Below are 21,183 nucleotides of genomic sequence, written 5' to 3'. Positions count from 1 at the left end.
ACACACAACATCAACGAATATGTCGTATACACTGGTGAGTCTGACATTTTTATTTACCTTATCAGAACAGTTTTATGTTTTATTTGACATAGTATTGACATAGTTTTGCCTGACAAAGATTCTAAGGTTGTGTGTGTGTGTGTGTGTGTGTGTGTGTCATGCCTCCACTAAAATGACTTCTAAAGGTTATCTGAAACCATCTTCAGATGCTTTTCCATGGCGACAAGTGATGTATAGTTCCTCTCAACACTGTGTTTGAATCAGTGTGTTCAATCTGCTGCACTTAGTGTGGCAATGCTCACACCAGATGCTTAAAATCTGTCCTGAATAGCGCAGTGCAATTTCTGTTAGTGTGTGTGTGTGTGTGTGTGTGTGTGTGTGTGTGTGTGTGTGTCAAATTTAAATTCAGCACTCAGCACTCATGTCCTCATGTCTGACAGCATTAATCATGACAGCTGCCCATAGTGCTGACTAGGCAGAATCACTGATGAGTATACTGTAATGTCGATCCTGCCCCACTCCCCATGCAGTGGGAACATGTTACTATGATGCAGAGCTGCTCACACACTCTGATAAACTGCTATTTCTTTTTGGTGATCAAGTTTTTGACAAGTTACACAAAATTTGCAGAGTTGCTGTCTCTTGTTTTTGTCTGTTTGTGCCCTTTGTAGCTCTGTTAAGCACTTTGTCACAAACCCATTTTGTAGCAAAGGTCTTTACATGACTCATAACTTTAATAGTAACCCATAATATGCTTCACTTTCCTGCCAGCAATCATTTTATAAGAGTAGGCACAGGAGTTTGTTCCAGCAGTGTAGGCCTATATATTGTTTTGAAATGAGACTCCTCAGTTGATCCTCAACATATGGTTCAACTGTTTCCAGGATTTAGCACTCCAGGATTTACAGCCGATGTTTCAGATCGCTCTTCAATCTTACTGCGTGCTGTAGGGAGGCTGCTGCTTAAAGTACCAAGTCCAGGATTTAAAAGTGAGAAACTGAGCTCCTGATACAAGTGCTAACTGGATATGACAGCTTAACATGCCGCACAACATGTGTCAGCTAAATGTGAGTCAAATGTATTTTGAAGCTGTATGCTTTTGTATGTTTGTGCTGCTCGTAAACACTGACACTGACTTTGAGTTTGATGGGATCTGAAAGTTGCAAGATATTATTTTCCATCAAGTCCTATCCTTATCCCTTACCTTTAAAAAATCTGTGTAAATATACCGACAATGACTAATTCATTGGATTTTTTGCAACCTGTTTTCAACTTGACATTTTTTGTCTGAGCTTTTAGGAACTAGGACTGACAGTATGTGGCACCAGAAGGAGTTTTATATGCATTTTGAAGCTGTAAAACGTTTGCTTGCTTTCATTTGTTATGTAGACATTTGTTCTCTAACACCCATTTTCCATCTGGAGGCAAGACACAGAATTTAGACTGTCAAATAAATTATAGCTCGTTATAAGATACTATCCTCAAACCAGGCCTCATGTGCAACTTCAACAGGATCAGAAACAAATCAGATTCGAGCACCACATTAAACAAAGGGACTTGGAACACACTGTTACTACTTCTCATATTGTCAGTTTTAGGAAAAACACTGAGATTCTCTGAGATGCTCTGCTTAACAGCAATATCACCCTGCAGACATAAACCCATCTGAAACAAAGGGTTTAAACAAATCTGGCACGTAGTTTCATAGTCGCAAGTTCTGACTAGAGCACTAAGGGAGAGAACTCAGAAGAGCAACACTCTTAAATTTCTTATTTTCTTCCCTAGAGCAGGGCGTACATTAATCACACAGCCCTTCTGATGCCACTAATGACACTATTTGATTTGTGGGACCAGTCGTCTGCCCTTTCCTCTCTTGGTGCTGACAAGGACTTCGACGGAGACTTTTCTGAACCGCTTTTAGCACCAAGATTTGTGACTGCTGACTTTGTTGTAAAGGTGATTTTGTGAGTCAGATTGATCTGCAAGTACTGCAGCTTTCTCAAGGTTAGTCTTTATGCTCATTTAAGTTTGCAGCAACCCTCTCATGAACACAGTGTTTGAACTGCTCAAGCAGTATGAGCGTTTTCAACCCTTCAAAGTCCTTAATCCCTTGTGAAGTACACCAGCGCTCAAACACGCATGCCTGTTCTGTGACAAACTTGACATGTGAAACTTGCAGTTTGAGTGAGGAGAGTGAGGAAATCACCAGAAGACAAGGAAGACACCAAAAGTAATGAAGTAAAGTAACAAAGTAACTTTCCCAACAGTGGTTCCGACCCAAATCAAACTTTTTGATCTTCCCTGGGTGTGGGCTGAAAAGCTTTCCAATTGCAACTCTTTTAAGTTTAATTGCTTGCTCCTTTTTCCTTTTTTCTTTTAATTCAAGTTCTCTGAACTCAAGTCATAACTTTAATCTCTTATTTTCTGTTTTCGGTCTAATTCACACAGTTGTATTTGCAAGGGTGTAACTGGGGCATCTGTCATAGCAGGGGAACCTGCAGTGAGAGGAGGATTTGTCTGGGGAGGATCCCTCCAACTGGTGACACATTTGTTTCTCTTTCCATAAGATCTTCCTCCTCTGCCTCTTCTTTCTGAGAGAAATTGTTTTTCTACCAGCTCTGCTTCCACAATCTCCAAAATATTTGCTTCGCTACTGCCAGCTGAAACCTGAATGTCATACTGTCAAACTGCCTTAAAACTTAGGCCAAATAAAGTTTAGAACAGAAATCAAAAAGGGGAGCAAACACAAAGAGACAAGTTGCCCACACACACAACACAACACAAGACAGCGGGTGAATCTGATGGCATCTCCCCCTCAAACACAGAACAACTGACCATGTGCTCCAGCAAACTGAGGCTTTTTAAAAGCTAAGATCAGCTATAGGCAACACCAACTAATGAGGAGGTTGATGAGGCTCCGCCCACCAGCAGACTGAAACACTGGTCAAACCAAGAAACAAATTGCAAACTTATTTCAAATGAACTAGAAGTGCATGTAAACAAAGTGTAATTATACAAAAAACTCATAACAGGTTGTCATGCTACACAATATAGGTGCATGATATAATATTTCTATTGCCAGATATTGGCTTGTTGACTCAGTTTTGAACAATAGCGTTGAAAAATCATTTATTACCTGTGATGTGTGGTGAAAAGAGTTTTTCAGATGGTCTAGACGACTGAGTATGTATTGGTGCTGTGCCAATAATTTCCTGCAGCCTTAGTATTGATTCCTTTATTTTACAGCATGTACAAGATTTGAGTTTTGGTACAGAGGTAATCAATTATCAGTTATCAGTGCCCTGTCTTCATCTTTTCCAGTTCCTCCACCCGACCCCCTGGGTGGAGGAACATATAGGCTCATATAGGCTCTAATTCCTCTGCTGTGTAGTTAGTTCTCAGAGTTCCAGGAACTAAATAGACAGATATTCCCTCAGCATCAGGAGAACATTTCAGTTGTGCTTTTGAGGCTGTATCTTGTATGTCTTGAGAAAGGTGTACAGGCCAAAAAGATACAATCAGCTACATGTCACCTCCCGACTCTTTCTCTCATTGTTCATTGTGCACCGGCGTCTTTGGGGAGATGTCGGCAGCAGGCTACCTGTAAGTGCTGTGAGTTCTGTATTTATAGTTGTCTGCTTCTGACACAAAACACCAAGCATACTCAGTGCCTCCCATAACACTGCCTGTCCGTGTTTGTGACATTAGAGGGTGGTACTTCATTCCATGCATTCTTAGGAGATCAGAGGGGTTTTCTAGCCACATGTACTCCCAGAAACTATAAAACGTCTTGTTTGGCTTGTTCTGTGTCGACCAAACCTCATGAAAGTGATATCTGGAGAGTTCTGCAAGACATAACAGGCCTTTGCTCAGTGGCTTCATTTTACATCCCCAATGTTCTCCAGTGATTATGTCAATGGATAGCAATTTGCCCTGAGTGCTGACACCACTGACAATGGCCTCAGTGTAAAGCAAAAGGCAAGACGCTCAGATTGGCTTCTCTTTCGCCTGTTTTCCACTGCTGCTGATCCTGTGAAAGAATCCCTTTCTTTCACTCTGAAGATGTGAACTCTGTGTTTTAAATCTGCTCAGTGACTATGTGGCGTATTTTGGACGTATATTATTTCTATGTTGGTCTATAAATATCATTCTTCAGGCTTCAGAGTCGCCTATTTATCTCTCACACATTGAGTAATGCTGACAAGGAAAGTAAGTCATCCTGGGCGACTCTTCAAGGTAAACTATATCGATATAGATTGAGTTCCCGTTGCCAATTAGGCTTGATTGTTCTTAAAAGGACAAATAAACAAATTGCTCATTGATTAACCCCCCCCCCCCGCCCCCCCCTTGCTTCTCCACAAAATTCACAAATTGGTTGAATTCAAAAATTGGTTGAATAATTAACTACATCACAACAGGGTGAGGCTCTTTCAGGGAATCCCTCTAAAATAAAAATACCACCAATTCACAGTCCTGGAAAAACAAATATTGCTGGAAGGATTTAGCTTCATCAGAGCTTTTCTCTGCTAGTGCTATAACTAAGGTTTAGCAATCATGGACTTTGTAACCTAAATAGTTCACTAAGTGGAGTGATTAGAGAGAATTAGTGAAATGAAGAAAGTAGGGAAAAGTGTGGAAAAGTTTAGCTCCAGAAATAGAAAGGCTTTGACTTTAATCTGAGCGCTAAACCCCTTTTAGAAATGTGGAATAATCAATTCACGAAAGATAAATTCTATTCGGGGACAGCAATATTATATATGAGAGAGTTTTGTTTTCACTTTTCCACACCCAACTGTGGAGACTGATGTGTAGTGACTGGTAAATGTTAATCCTACAACACCACTGCCCTCTGCAGGATACAGCACTTTACTCCATTGACCTCGCTGCAAAACCTGTGTTCCACATCTTTAAAGACAAGTACAGTATATTAATGTCTGGAAGGAGGATTAATAGAGTTATTCTACATTCTTCACTTGCAATCATCATAATAAAGGTTCACATCTTAATTAGAATGATCAATTATTAATTAATGTAAGTAACATTATTCAATCTATATTTGAATCATTAATTAATCAGTGCTTCTCATGGGCAATTATGATCTATATTTGATATGATATTTCCTCTCACAAAGGGCAGAGAGGAGGGAGAGGAAGCTGAGGGGATTACAGCATTGAATGATTTAAGGTATGAAGCCAAGCCACTGCAGGAAAATACTGGTGTTGATGAGTTTTACTTGAATGCCAAAGATGCAATACATAAATCTGCACAAAACTAGAAAACCAGTACAAATATATCAACCTTAAAACTAGGAGACAAATGTACTATTTTGTTACCTGTTATTATCGTTACATCCCTGTTTAATGATCAAAATCATTCAATCAATCAGTCAACCAATCAATCATTTTGCCCACAGAAAGGAGCAGATGCTGTTGGTTTCCCGCAGTCCATGGACTCAGGATCCAGGATCCTCCACCCATCCTGCCTGCACCTCCTGCTCCACAGCTGATTTCCTCTCATCTCCAGTTACTGGTGAGGGCCATCAGGTCAAAGACAGAAGTTAAACTTTACACATCATTTAATATTTTCATGAGACAAAGTCATGATGTTTGGCTTTTTTTTTTTTTTCATTTGTAAGCAGACAAGTCTAAGTGCTTTTTACAAAACATGATCATCACAGAGTGTTTGACGGAGCAACAAAAGGACACAAAAATGTAACTAGAAACAAGTGAAAAAACTCCAAATCAAATCAAATCAAAATGTGTCTGCAGTATTGGCTGGTGAACCTCAAGTGTTGTCAGCTACATCACAGCACAATATCTCAGCTATTGTATTATTTATTTTATATTTATTGCATAGGTATCCAAACCAGAAGACCTGTAGGAATCAGTGGAGGGCCTGTTAGATCAGCAGGGGTATGTACAAAAAAAGTTAAAATATAGAGGATCCACTCTGCCACTCTGCCAAAGTGTAACCATTGTATCTACTATTTACTTTAAAGTACCCTAATTTGTTATGATTTTGCACTCTCAATTATTTCATAAGAGTGGGTGCCACTCTAAATCACCAATAGCTGTAATCACATGGGATAAATGTTAATTTGACTTAGGAAATTCCTTGATCAAATCTTGCCTCCAATCAAGTGAGGCCTTTTTAGAGTTCCCAGGTGGGATCAGCTTTATTACACAGAGTGTCTCCCAGGGGTAATTTGCCTTTTTTTAAATAAAAACTGTCTGAGCAAGGGATTTCTGAGGAGGAGCGTCCTATTTTTGGGTACTGAGGATGTGTTCAGCTTGGAGATGCGAGTTCAAGTCTGGCTCACACTGTCTGTATTATGTTATACCTCTCTCTCTCTTTCACACATACACACACACACACACACACCACTTTCCAGTCTCTCTCCACTGTGTACCAGAATCCTCATAAAATCACCATTAAAGAATATCACGTTTAATTTCCCTCCAAGTTGAAAGTGAACTGATCCTCAGCACATCTTGATTCAGCCATTAAACATGTTTTTTTTGTTTGTTTGTTTTCTCTTTCTGTCCTTCAGCCTTGTGTGGGAGGGGTGATGTTGATCGGCGCCCAGCCTCCCTGCTCCTCCCCCCTTCAGCTGTACCGCAGTGCAGCTCGCCCTGCAAGGTCAACGCTGCTTCAGGGCCTCAAAGTCTCCAAGATCTGCCCTTGGATAAAACACTGACCGACACAAGACCGACTGACAGACAGTGTGAACGCTATGAGCCGAACATCTGATGCTGTCGTCTGTCGTTGTTTAATTTGGTTTGCATGTTTCCAAGTTAAATAAAATCTTGGGTATGGACCGTGTAATTCACATGTGTTCAAGTGTAAAGGGACAAACATCATCTTTGATCGTACTGATAAATTGTACTTCGGAAGTAGTGTTATTTTCTGATGAATGACTCAACTTTTGTTTGTCGATGGTAATGAAAAGAAAAGTACTTAACAGAAATGGCATATAAGGGGATGCACATACTAAACTAATGGAAAATGGAACCACATTCATTTGTCATTATATAATGGCTTGGCAATGACTGACCTTTTTCAATAATGATTTCTGTGTAGAATACTCATTAAGATAAAAGTGATTTAATGGGGAAAGGTTAGGAGAATAATGAAAACTAGTTTACCAATTCACCTGTAGTAATTTATGAGCTGTTATGTTCTGGCATTTTCTTAAGTGATTAACATAGAAATGATGAACAACAAAGATAATTTACAAGGGTTTATTCATGTCTGGAAAATATTCAGAAAAAGTCAGAAGGCAAGGGCTAGGGATCAATTTGTTTCTGTGCGTTAAGTGGGAAACCTAATGTTTACAAATGTCATTTATATACATTTATATATAATAGTATGTTAGTTTGACAACTAGTAATGTTTTTCCTTCTTTGATTTTCATCCTTCATAATTGCTTTCTGGATCTCTGTATAATTACAGTAAGGTCTGAAGTGCTTGAGAATACACAGCAGCAGTCTAAACTGTCGAGTGGAGCTGACACATACTAACAAGTAGAAAAAACACTACACAAACAACAATTTTCATGGTAAAGGGATACGTTGATATTTTCAACAATTGTCTTCACCAGACAGTTGGTATATCAGGGGAAAAGTTTCTACATTTGTCCGTCAGTGTGACCAGTAGTACCTATTGGTTTCAGTGGGAAACTTGGGTACAATTTACAAACTTTTGTCTGCAGCACGAGGAAAAGAAAGATAGATGCTTCATTGCAACACAACAGTGCACTGAATGATTTGGGACCAAAAGTGTAAACAAGGTTGACAAGCACACTTCAACTTCAGTTTGTTATGTGGGTGTCTTCTGCTCAGTCTCACGATGAGTTCACAGCCTTTGTCGTCCTCGCATTGATGAAATCGACTTTCTTATACCCAGCCTGTTGAGAGAGAAGGGACAACCAAACTGAGGACACTGAATTCATACTGTATTGCAGTGGTTCTTTAAAATTTCTCTGGATACAAAAGAGAAAATTTGTCTCTTGTCCTAAGACAAGGCTCGTCAAAATATAGTACATGAGGACGCAAACAAAATAAGCCCCATGACATATTTAGGCTCCCAAATCAGAGTTGAAAGGATAATACCGGTGTCATATAGAGTTATAGCCCATTTGTTTTTGTCTATGTCTAGTGTCAAACCTAGCCTGAAATGAACTGCTGTCCAGTCTAACAAAGATCCCCTAAATAAAAAGACATGAACATGACAATAAAGTTTGTAAGCCGACATGTTTTTAAGAGATTATTTCCTGGTGGAGACTTCCTTTTCTTCCTGTGGGTGTCAGGTGATTGACAGTAAGCAGAGCTTAACGTAATGCGCACACTGATATGAAAACACTCAACTTGACCACAAAGAAATGATGATAAAACAGAAACTTTGACAAAACCAAGTTAAGGCTTCATGTTTACCGTGGTGGATTATCAAACTCAGGTAAAAGTCTGTGGTTTTTAGCTACAACCAGCAGCTAGAATAAGTCACTCTGTCGGTCGGTCCCAACAATTACAAAAACCCCCACTGCACATATACTGCAGGGATACGAAATAACAGAGGGGGCCTAAATAACAGATGATTGCTTAGGCCTACTCATGAACATCCTTATTAGTGACTACACAATCTAAACAAGTAAAGGCCTACTTTAGGCTACCACTTGTCACAACAGATCCAATAAGGCAACCTGCACCTATCTGGTCACAGCTTATCACAAATTTTGTGCTTGTTCATGTTCAAACAGCTTCTTCTGAAGGTAGAAAACGAGCCCTGATCTCTCCAACTATGCTGACTGTGTGCAGAGAGCAGCAGCAATAATGTAAAGAAGAGGGACAGCCTAGATGATTGGCACACACTTAAAGAAAACACCCCTATTATCCTTATCCTAAGGAACCATGCGGTACGCTGTAGTGTCACATGCATAGGAACCCACCTTCCTGTAGGCTCCGTGGAGTTCACTGTGTTTCCACATGCTGTGTAGCATGATGCATGCTGCCTGACCCGCCCGCGTTGGCCCATAGCTGAGAAATGGAAAGGTGAAATTAGTATATTTTCCTTCCTATATATATATATATATATCGACTTGATAGCAGACAGCTATCTTACTGGGCAAAAGATGACTTGTTCTGTACTGGAAACTGGGACGCTAGATAGTACTAGTATCCCAAAGTCCAAAAACTCAAGTTCCCCTGCAGTTCTTATACTGTTTCAAGTTGTGTTTTGTATTTTATGATCTTGCTTTGCACCAATTCATACATTACTTCATTGTCTTTGAGTATCACAAAATTCTCAATAAAGTGCTAAAAAATAAACTGTTTTGAACATTTCCCCCCCAAAATTGCCTCTGTATATATCAGTACTCCAAGTTACGAGCGATAATATGGTGAGCTCTAACTGACCCGTTGTCCTTGGTGCTGATGTTGATGATCTTGGGGAGGGCACCGTGGTTGACGATGGCTTTGATGTGCTGCGAGTCGTTCTGGCTGAGGTTAACGAGGATCTGACACAGGGAGGCCGTCACCTCAGTGGGCAGGTCCGTGCCGGTGTCGTCGTTGGGCAGCATCGCCACCAGCTCTGGCAACACCTGCTTGACTTCAGGACGATGGGGGAAAACAAAGTGGAATAAAATCTACAGTGCAGTTTTCCCAAGATGTCCGAATGAAGTAGAGAACTGAACAAGAGGAAAATTCGGCAGCACTTGAACAATAAATGAAGAGACTTTGTTGCCATTGGTATTATGATCAATTTAAATTTATTATTCACAAAGTGCAGCTGAATTTTCCTTTTGTTCAGCTGAATTTATGCTGATGGACAGTGATGCTAATTCATAATTTTGTTTTAGGTCATCATTTTCTCATGTAATCTGAGTTATTTTCTTACTCTATCTATAATCCTTTCTGCTAGTTTGTTAGCTTGCAGCTATCGATGCCCATTGGTTTCATCTTTTCATTATTTGAGTTACCAATACAAAAAAGTATTCTGTACAAAGCAAACAACTCCTTGTCCATACAAATAACAGACTAATATTCAAAATGTCAAGTAGTACCCCAAAGTACCCCAAGTTTAAATGGAATATTTACCAATGTCAGGGTGCAGCTCCCTGTAGCGCGAGAGGTTTTTCACTAGCGACACGGCTGTCCTCCTCACATCACTCTCTCCCTCCTGTAACATCTTCCTAACCTGCTGAAGGCCATTCTCCCGCAGTACAATGGTGTGAGCGATGGCTTCAGTCACCTGCCAGGCCACAGACAAAATGGACAATTTGTACGATATGTGTGATTGACCGCGACTCTCACAGAATGATTGGTAGCACAAAATTTAAACACATTATTGTACTTTTTAAAGAGTAGTATGTAATTTAAGTCCCTGGTTGATAACATGATACTATTTTTTACCATGTGGATCTTCTATATTTTAGAGATACTGAATGATTAACTTCAGGTGATGATCTTTTGGAAATGAACTGTTTAAGGAATTCAATTTTCCCTCTATTTATATACATATATGATCAAATATGTTTAATGAAGGCATTGTTAAAATTTGATTTTGTTTGATTAATTAAATTTCAAGTTACTACATACACTTTTTTCCGTGACAGTTTCAACTGAACTTGGTCTTGACCGTCTTCCCTCACTAAAGAATTACAGAAATCCTTCCAGTCAGTCCAGTTTGCAGCATTTGAACAGGAAAGCCTCCACTCAGCAGGTTTACCTCATTTTAATTAGAGGAGCTGCTGTTGTCCGCTGTGACTGTTCTGCCTGTGAGGACTTCATTCAACTGAATTAATTCAATTAAACTTTTAACTATATTTATTTGCAACAGATCATGAAGAACATTATTCTTACCCTGAGCCTGGTTAATTTGAAAACAAAGTTATGATAAGTTAATTTTGTTGGACCTTTAAATTCCACACATCACAGATACAACTACATGTCATTGGTGTGCTGAAAAACATTTGCAATGGGTCTTGCAAAGCAAACCCATTGAAAATATTTTGTCAATTATCCAAATACCTATGCAATTAAAAAAAATGCACATTTAGTCACTGAAAAGTTTGCTTTTTGGAGATGAAAGGTTTTTTTTTCCAGTAAAAAGACATTGTGTTTGTTAGAAACACACAAGCCTTGAATTCAGCATCAATCTCCAGAATTCCTCCACAATCCTGTAGAACTGTTTTAAGTTAACTAATGCATACATGGAAAAGTTGAGTGTGTTACCTCTAGATAATACTTTGCTTAGCATAGTATTCTCATCTCACCATAACCCAAACTATAAGCCTGCTCTGATCCATAACTAAAACATTACAGCATCCAACTATATGTATATTCAAGTGTGAATATAGCTGTGACAAATGGCAGCATCCAGAACTCTAACCCAAAACCCAAAACCCCAAACCCCAAAGAGATTAACTGCATCTGCCCCTCCTTACCATTCCATTTCCAGCTGTGATGTTCTGCAGCGCTCCTATGGCGGCCTCCTGGGTGTAGTGACGCATACTGCGGGCGATCAGTGACAGATACATCCGCACAGTGATGGCGCTCCACAGCCACTCTACGCCTCGGGGGTTGGCCTTCTCCTCCAGCAGGGGGCACTGCCGCTCCAGATGCTAAGAAGACAGGTTGTAACAGTTGATTTGAGGTCAGTTCGGTGGGTTTAAATTGTTGCCAAACAATTGCAGCAGATGAACACTGAAAAACATACAAACTTAGCATTGTTCTTCAACTCCGAAACTCTTCTTGCCAGGCTTGTGTGCGTATGCATTTTAAACTTTATTTAACCGGGGAAGACTGACTAAGCATACATGCTCTATTTCAGCAACACCCTACTTCACATTTACAGTTATATAAATTCACACTTGGGAGCTGCCCAGTACAGTCACAGTCGTCTACTTTTTGCCCACTGAGCTGCACTGGAGTTAGATGATCTGAGGTGTGTGCGCATGCAGGTACAGGGGAGGAGTTGATGGGTAGTGTTTCATTGAACCTTTTTTTTTAAATATTAAACCAAATTTAGAAAAACCTTTAACATATCTCATAGCACAAGACACTTCACAATGCAATTAACTAGCTACATACACTCAGCTATGTACTAAATGTAAGGTATGCATGCTTGGTTTCAAGGTAAAGTGTCCCTTGCCATAAACATTTATTGTATTGTAGTATTGTATTTTGCCAATAAGAGAAGGCTGTTCTGTACACAGCAGTAGGTCTTTGAGTTGCTGGCAGAAGTGAACCCGATGAAGCAATGATGCAAAATGTCTAATTTGCATTTATGCTTTTATTCACATCGTAAAAAGAAAAATAACAAACTATAACAAACAGACTTTGAGCGATTAAGCATCCAGCAAACCAACAGTTTTCACTGAATGTTGCCATCAAAGGTTTGTGCTACATGAGGACAACCTTTGCATTGTCTTGTTGGATTATCATATGAGGGGATTACCTCTGTGATCTTGACACTGCGATAACCGAAACAGCCGGGAGTCTTGGCCTTGGGGGCCAGGTTCTGTCGAGACTCATAGAGATCTTTGGCGTACTTCTGGGGAAGCTCTGCCTCAATCTGATAGGAGAGGTTGTGCAGGATGCACACACAGTTCTCTGTGGACTGCAGTGGAGATGAGTAGATACACAAATGTCACATTACAGGAGTAAAGGGACTTATATAAATGATTGGGCATGAGAAAGTGCAGTGTAGAAAAATAGTATGTGTCTAAGTATAATTTGTATTATATTACTGAAGAAAAATACACAAAATAGTAAGTATGCATGTAGAGAATCATTTGAGAATTCAAGCCTATCACTGATGCATTAATTGTAAGTTGCACTGTAGATGAGACTGCCAAGCAAAATGTAATTGCAATGTTTTTTGTTGTGAAGTTGAATGGGAAAATAAACTCTTATCACTTCACCTTGTCATCTGACTTATAGTCAGCTATGGTGCCCCGGATGTAGTAGACCAGAGAGTCAATGAGATTCTCACACTCCCTCATTGCTTTCCTGCCATCCGGACCAGCTGAGCTTATATTTCTGAAAAAAAACGAAAAAAAACAAAACAGAATTTGGTAACACTTTCGTTTGTCTTTAAAGAATATGCAAATCCTGATCCTTATTATTGAATACTTTAAAAGTAAGAGTTTCAGTGGTATACATGTGCATAAACCATTTCAGTAGTGTATATGAGAGTGTTTTAATATTGTATGTGAGAGTATTTCATAATATTTGAATGTGTAAGCATCTCATATATGTATATGAGAGGTAAAATATGTGTATGCACAAGGTAACGCACCATTTTGGATCTCTGGCATTCCAGTGTCAGCAATTTATCTCAACAGACTAGCAAAACATGTTAACATAACCTAACCTTCCCTGGGAAAATAAACAAAATAAATACAAGAATTAACCTTTGGTCATTTAACAAGTGCTTTGTGCAGTGATGGAAAATAAATTTGAAAGGAACTCATTGTTTTGTTGAACTGCAGGAGGGAGGAATGCCGACTGAAAAGGTTTAGAACATGATAAGGAGAACCTGATAACATGCAGGGCCAACGAGGACTGAGTGATTTCAGTTCAGCGGACCGGAGAGAAGAGAGGGCCCGATGAATAATTCAGTCTTTCACCGTTTTCATTTGGCCATAGTTGCCAGGGGAGCAGTAATTCTGATATCCCCTGCTTTGTAAATAGGAGTTATCTGTCCAAACAAGCAAATGGTCAACTAGAAGCCAACAACTTGATACGTAATCTCGGACCACAATGGATAAATTGTGGTTTCCCTGGCTTCCAGGATAATAGAAAAATGATGTAACACAAGTAGAGTGGTGATTACTTCTGAATTTTGCTGAGTGGGCTTTAATGAGCCAGCAGTATCAGCTTTCTTTTTGGTTTCATTTGATGGTGTACTTAGTGGCCACTGAACTGATGGGTGGACTTTCAATATTATAGCGTTTGTAAATTTACATTGTTAAGAATAATGATAATATTACCATTGCATAGTAATGCTATACATAGTTGGACTATTTATGTTCAGTTGAGCAGGCATAAATGGAGCAGCAGTGTCTTCCATTTTTATGGACAATTTTTTGTTGATATATCTGTTTTGTTCCTTTTATTTTACAGAAATTTGCAGCTTTGTTAAGTTACATTCTCACTAGAAAATCATTGTCGGTGGCAAAGTGCTTCCATAACATTTCTGATCACACATACCTCCCCTTACATTTGAGTCTAGCATGGGATACACTCTTCAACATTTTAGGTCAAGCTGCTAATCCAGGGCGACTCATGAGTGACTTGCAATAGTAACAATCATCTTAAATTGTGAGATTGCCAACATTACAAGCAACCAACAGTTATGAGTCCTCTGTCCTTGGAAGGTTCAATCATGTAAGGGTGCTTTGCTTTAACATGTGAAAAGACAGAACGCCTAGCTTGTTTCTAGGAGCTCTGTCCCCTAAGTGAGAAAACACCACAGAACTGGAATAATGTGGGAAGCGCACCACAAGAGATAACATTGATCCATCAGGAAGAGGCCGTTCTCCTGGTTCTATTTCTGTGCAAATTACTCTTTACAGCAGGATTCTGACAAGGGATCATAAAAATTACCACCATGGTGAGAGACTGCTTCGTCATAACTCTGTTGGGTTGGGCTGGAACATCTTTCTGGGTAAACAAGGACTACACCAGCAATAACTTTATATGACTTATTAGCTCTGGTTCATTGCCATGTGTTTTGCCCTTTGTAATATCATCAAATTATTTCCTTATGATGCATCGACCCAACATGGGCTGTAATTCAACCCCAACCCACAAAACTAGGGATGCACTAATACTACTAATACAGATTATGAATACTAAACTTTAAGTATGAGCCAATACTAAGTACCAATCCAATCCAATATGTATATTCAGCAGACACTTAGACTGTGAGTCAGTGGGGAACAAACCAGTGAGATATGATCCGTTTTTCTCCATTACAGAGAACAACAGAATAGTAAGTCCTTTATTTGATGTCCAACTTATTACGTGACTCTTGCTGACAGATTATGATAATGGGGAAATTCTCCAATATAATACCCTCTTTTAGTCTTGTATCAGCGGAATATCTGATGCCAGTAGTGGTATCTGTTTACCCCTATCCATAATCTACACTGCAAGAGCTCAGCAGGTGTCCAGTTTCACAGCAAACAAAGTAACCTACCGCAGACAGCCGGTAGCGTTGTGGAAAACGTCTGCGTCAGCTAGGAGCTCATCTTTGGGGTTCTCGCCCTCGGATATGCCGGAGCTGGGCACCAGGACGGTGCTGGTGAGGACGGGCAAAGCCTCTCTGGAGAGATGCTCCTTCAGAAGGTCGTGAGAAGACAGGTTCCACAGTAGACCTAGGAGGAAGGTGGAGAGAGGCAGGGTTTATTATTCTCCAGAGGGAAAATTTGACTTTTTGAGGTCAGAGTGCAGGATCAGCTGCAGAATACTAGCTAAGGGCTTCTTGCGGTGTCTTGCTCAAGGACACTTCAGCAGGGTGGATGCTTGCTGTCATGGAGGCTTGAACCCGGACCATCCCATTGAAGCACAGTCTCCCAGCTAACTACACCACCCTGCTGCCCTGTTGTCAAAACTATGTGTCCTGTGCACAGTTGAGTATTCCTTTTAAAGGTGCTGTTGATTGCAGGAGTAAACAATATCAATGAATGGTGGGCTGAATGCAAACAATACAACATAAAACAAAAAAATACAGGTAAAACTCATATTTAGCCATGACCTTATATCAAAAGCCCACACAATAAGAAATTCAGAAAAAAGTCTTCAATCCAATATATTAGAATATACAGCAAACATAGCCAGTGGTAGAGTGACAGTGTTTCTAAATAGGACAGCAACTGTATAGATGTACAGACTGGGGTTTTAAACAGAGCTTTGCTTCTTTGGTGTATCTATTTACAAAGCTCAACATCTGCAAAAAACTGACCAGTGAGCTGCCGTCTGGTCTCCACATCACGGCTGCTCTTCAGCACACGCAGAATGGTGGCCACGCCTTGATTTTCCTTCACCTCCATCTTGTTTTCGCTGCTTTGGAAAACTACATTGCGCAGCGCCCCGGCGCCGACACGCTGCACCTCCTCATTGTCGTTCTGGATGAGGTGCAGGAGCTTCGTGATCCCGTGGAGATAGAATACCTAGAGGTAAAAAATGATTATTGATTGATAGATTTGCAGACTGATAGACAGACAGACGAACAGACATAAAATAAGATATGACAGCTATTAGAAAATGCCATATAGTAATCATATATGATAGCCAGGCCAAGTATCAGTCATCCCTCACCAAGATGAATAACACCACGCCGAGATGAAAGGACTGATATACCAATTACACAGTCATGTCCAAATGAGATAAGCATTTTATTATTCCTGCGAATTTCTCACAGACCTTGAAGCGAAAGGGCTTGGCTTTTGTTTTTGTTGATGTTGGCTTTTACATGTTTAGCTGCCGACATATTCTATATTTGAATCTATTTTGAACCTTTGTATCTCTGTCATGAAGTTAGCGTTGGCTTTTGCATATTTAGCTAAAATGGTAAGAACTGAGAACTGTAATCTTAGAGACCTGTACTATGGATAGCCGTATCCCACAAGTACCAGCACCAAGTACCATCAGAGACTATTAAGCATACCATCTTTTTAGCATCAGTGCTGCTGAAACACTGATTCTGTATGAGGCTGGCTGCACAGATCACTGTGTCCTCATTGTCCTGAGTCAGCAGGTTCACGGCCTTCTCTAACGTCAGCTCCGGAGGCTTCTTCTCCGACTTCCTGTGTGAGAAGACAGCAACGGGTGAGAAAATATATAATCCACAAAAGACTAAAAATAGTTTGGCCTTAAGCAAATTTAAAATTTCAGTTCTCTCCTACGCACCTGTCTTTGGAACAGTCACGTGTGCAAAAGTGCTATTGTATTTTTTTTTTTAAATATATAAAGTGAAAATTCATTGAGTGACTTGCTCAAATAATTTAATCCCCCACCCCATGCACTATGGCCACACCCACCCAAAACACACACCCACCCACCCACACACACAACAGAAGACTTCCACAAAAAGAAGAAAATCTCACAGTGTCACAGCGTTCTCCATCTGTATCTGCTGAATGGGGAGCTCCGCCTCCATCCTCCTGGTCAAGTCCACCTCCATGCTGGCCGTGGAGGGAGGGTATGAATTCTGTCTGCCGAGCCCCTGGCCCTGGCCGTCCCTCCTGACCCGAGCCAGCCAGGCTAGCCCTTCCCCCCCACGCTGGCTAGCACCTAGTGTCCCATAGCCAGTGTGTCTCCGCACACTATTTGTCTCCCTCTGGACATCAGTTTGGTGGTGACTCCGTGAAGAGCCATTGTGGTTACTGAGCTGAAATGGGGCCTCTGCGAATACGGTCTGTGGCCCTGCTGTCTGTTTGACTGACTTATGGCGGTAGCTCCCGTGAGTGGATGTGGATGCGTGCGGCCGCGTGCCTCGGGGTACTTCTGAGAAGGCGTAACGCCGAAATGAATCAGACCCAAGTGAGTAGTCCAGCAGAGGGGCCATCCTTACTGTCTGACTGGGGCCAGGGAGGGTGTAGGTCCCGAAGCGGAGGGTCCCAAATGCCAAGCGGCTGCGAGGTAACTCTGGGCTCGGGGCAGGAGACACTTCCACCCTCCTGGAGGGCCTCCGCACATGGCCGCTTGAAAGAGAGTGATCGCTGAAGCCCATTCCATTTACCTGCATCCAAAAATAAGAGCACTGAAAAAATAGTCTCAACAACTATACACTGTGGTAACTTTATTCCTCTGGTCCACTCACTGTAAATTGCTCTGGGTAAGAGCATCAGATAAATGCCTAATATGTAAATGTAAATAATGTGATACTCCATCGATCCCCATAGGGAAATTCTCTTTTTGCTCTCCGCCTCCAGAGAGGTCAGAGGTCAGCACTTGTAGGGATTCAATGTCCTGCTCAGCACACTTCAGCAAGGTGGATAATTTCCAACACAGTGGGTTGAACCCGGTTCCTCAGGTTGAAGGTCTCCCAACTCACTGCATCACCTTGCTGCCCAAATGTAAAATGTAAATATGCTGGTTGTACTTTGGGCATCACATTATCTAGATGCTATAATACCAGGCTATGAGACCTTCTGTGCAGATTAAAATAAGATGTTTTATTTCCCTGCTCCTTGCCAACAACATCATGTATGAGACTCATGTAAGTCTACATGGAAATTACGTTTTTCTTCATGTGATTTTGCACTGAATTCGGCTACACTCTGAAGCAAACATTATTAAAATGTCAGACATTACGTACTTTGTAAACCATATTGTAAGAACAAAATTATTTGATAGCCAAAACAAATTCCAGCCTTGAGGCTAAGGCCACAAAGCAGCAGCAGACCAGGGACTCTCCCATTTGACTATATTCAAAAGAGGATGGCACACAATAGTCAACATGCAGCCGAATATGCATCTAAGGCTTCCTGATGTTCCTCATAATGCACAGGAACAAGATCCAATGAAAGGCCGGTTTAATGAAACAAGTAAAGTACATAAAGTATTCACCAGATTATACTTAATTCCTGTGCGTTGAGGAATCAGATTATTCTATTTTAAAAGTAGATCAGATCTATCTTAACGGTAAAAAATGGTGACCTGACAAATCTTGAAGTAACACATGCAGTGGCTCATCGGCATCATTAAATTGTGTGTGTGTGTGTGTGTGTGTGAGAGAGAGAGAGAGAGAGAGAGGGACTCCCTTACCTTCATGTTTGGTAAGGGTCCATCTCTAGCATCAGGGCTCCTTGCTGGGGTTTTCTGTAAACTGACACTACCTAAAACATGTTGAAGAGGCTTTGTTAGAGCGTACAGTTTCACAGTGTAATTACCTTGCAGCATGGCACTAACAATACAGGTCAGGAGTGTGATTCCCACTGGGGGACACCCGAGCTAAAAATGTACTGTAAGACTTTTTGGATAGAAGTGTCAACCAAATGTCATATGTTAATTTGTGTTCAGGAGGAAAGTAGAGGGTGAAGCAGAAAAGTAAGGATGGCAATGCTGGTTACCAAACCCAAGTCTACTGTAGGAGCGCACAGATCAAACCGAGAGATTTCTTCTGATAATTTGATAGACATACATGCCCATGTACTATGTAACGCATATTTCCCAAAAGGTCCGCCAAAACCCTTTCAATAATTTTGGACAGCATCTTCCCAGTGTATACTGTTACAAGATACCACATAACAAAAGAACCACACAAAGTAGTATAGAATACAGCTTGACCAATAGAAAACAATATGCACATGAAACATTTAGCCTTAGCAGGATAATTTATGAATCAGTTGGTATTCACTAATCCGTTTTCATAATCGGCTACTGGTTAGCCATTTTTAGTAATAGGCCTAAAGCAGGAGGTCTAAAGCTTTTTCAGAGTGGGACCCAATTCAGCTCAGGAATTTAATCTCTCACCCTAGGTACTCATTAAAACAAATTACTACTCTGGTCATGTGGAAAGCAAGCAAACACAGGCCCGCAGTCTGTTTGCAGCCTTGACCAACAGGTAAAGGAAATCAGGGCTTTAAGGATACTGAATGGCACTGCCTAAATTACAGTCTATAGTAATCTATAATCTATAACCAGGGATGTTTACCTAGTTTACTTTTAATTTGAGGAATAGAGTTTTCCCACCTTTGCAGGCTGACATAAATCTTTGTAAATTCATAGCACATCATAGTAAGTAGTATCAAACCGATGCAAGTCATATGAAGACAGGATCTTTTGAGGAAAAAAGACAGTAATGGTTTTCTGAAAATATAATTGATTTTAGTTTATGTTAGTGGCTGATCAGTGACAGGAGAACCATTGGCAAGGTAAAAAAGAAAAAAAAATGTGTGACCAACACTGTTTGAGAATGCAAAATGTATGTATTTAGATAGGTTCATTGGCACTGTCATGCAAGTTTGATTGCTGCCATTTGAATTTGAATTTGTTGACTTTGCTTTGGCAATGCACTTTCGTTTTTCATGCCAATAAAGCACCCTGAACTGAAGTGAATTGACTGGAGTTTACCCACCTTTTAATTTATGACTACATCACTGTTTATTACTAATAAATAAGGGGATACTACCCTATGGAAAGTAGGCCAGTGAGTGTTATCAAATTCCTGATTTTGACCAGGTTCTCTCTGCTGTCACTTTCATCTGCCTTTAGGCGGATGGATGATACTCAGAAACCTGTTGGACAAGGGAGCTATGGAGCCTGCATTCCAGTCCAAATGCATTTGTATTTAGTCGTAATAACTAACAGTAGACCACCAGTATACAAAGAGTACTTGTATATCCCCTTAGTGGACAAAAAAGTAGACAAGGGCTTGCTCATCTGGCCTACAGTAGGGGTTTTATTGTCTAGTAGGCTACAGTGCTTCCCAAACTGGAGTCTGCAGCAAAATGAGGAATAGTTTAAAATCATAATTACTTATTTTCAATATAGAAAGTGAGAGGATGAAACTTTGAGGTTTCACTCTCCCCACCTACAGTAGGCCTATTATAAACAGGTAATTATGGAGGCTATTAAGTTGTCTTCACAGGTGGGGGTCTCTCAGATAAAATCCTATCAAATTGGGGTCTGGTAAATGTTTTGGGCAAGCCGAGATGGAAGCATTTGGGAGCCCCTGGTCTAGTATTTTGTAGGCCTATGCTTTTTTTCCAGCCACTTTTAATATGTGCTGGAAAGACTCTTGCCCCCATATGGAACAGATGGGTAATGATAGAAAAGAAAGGAGAGAAGAGAAGGTTTGAACCTCTATGGGCTGAACATGTAAAGGCAGGCTAAACAAAAGCTTTTATTTTACCGTTTGAAGTTGCCCTTTTCCCCCTCCGTGCGAGTGTGAGCTGAACCTGCTGGTGAACACGCAGACTCCGGTCGTTTGAATTAACTTTAGTCGGAGATATTATATTTTCCTCGGTCGGCAGAGCCAAACTTGTGTCATCCAGCACCAACGGATCCTGCGCAGGTAAACCGATTTAAAATAAATCTCGTCCATGTTGAACCCATCCAAAGTCGTTATAGCTCGGAAGTGTTCGCTTCATTTAGGGGGATAATGCTCCTGGATTAATGTTTTAGTCCTGTTTAATAGTCCATTGACTCATCCAGGTGAGTATCGACCAACGTC

At 40.6% G+C, this 21,183-nt stretch overlaps 1 protein-coding gene across 1 annotated transcript; it reads right to left on the bottom strand.

Moving 5' to 3' along the window:
* Positions 1–7,257: 7,257 nt before the first annotated feature.
* Positions 7,258–21,163, bottom strand: pkp2 (plakophilin 2). Its single transcript, XM_071526188.1, has 13 exons — positions 20,863–21,163; positions 18,774–18,844; positions 17,111–17,745; positions 16,672–16,810; positions 15,967–16,174; positions 15,202–15,379; positions 12,920–13,037; positions 12,454–12,615; positions 11,441–11,617; positions 10,092–10,245; positions 9,411–9,603; positions 8,945–9,032; positions 7,258–7,906 (listed from the first exon to the last, which is right to left on the bottom strand). The coding sequence occupies exons 2-13, from the start codon at positions 18,777–18,779 to the stop codon at positions 7,844–7,846; spliced, it is 2,121 nt and encodes a 706-aa protein (XP_071382289.1). The 5' UTR covers positions 18,780–18,844; positions 20,863–21,163; the 3' UTR covers positions 7,258–7,843.
* Positions 21,164–21,183: the final 20 nt, after the last annotated feature.

The sequence above is a fragment of the Centroberyx affinis genome, unplaced genomic scaffold (assembly GCF_046629955.1).
Source record: "Centroberyx affinis isolate AG114_WGS23_722 - 3 ecotype Tasmania unplaced genomic scaffold, CSIRO-AGI_Caff_v1 ptg001393l_1, whole genome shotgun sequence".
NCBI classification, from domain to species: Eukaryota; Metazoa; Chordata; class Actinopteri; order Beryciformes; family Berycidae; genus Centroberyx; species Centroberyx affinis.
Note: the sequence above shows the minus strand (reverse complement) of the source record. Positions and strands in the feature narration are given on the sequence as shown.

Excerpts from the sequence above, each read along its gene's own strand:
- pkp2 (XM_071526188.1), bottom strand. Across the intron at positions 16,175-16,671 it reads GCACTGATGCTAAAAAGATG|GTATTCTATCTCCACGGGAT; the intron begins GTATGCTTAATA and ends TTTTACCTCTAG. Across the intron at positions 12,616-12,919 it reads ACTATAAGTCAGATGACAAG|TCCACAGAGAACTGTGTGTG; the intron begins GTGAAGTGATAA and ends TCTCCACTGCAG.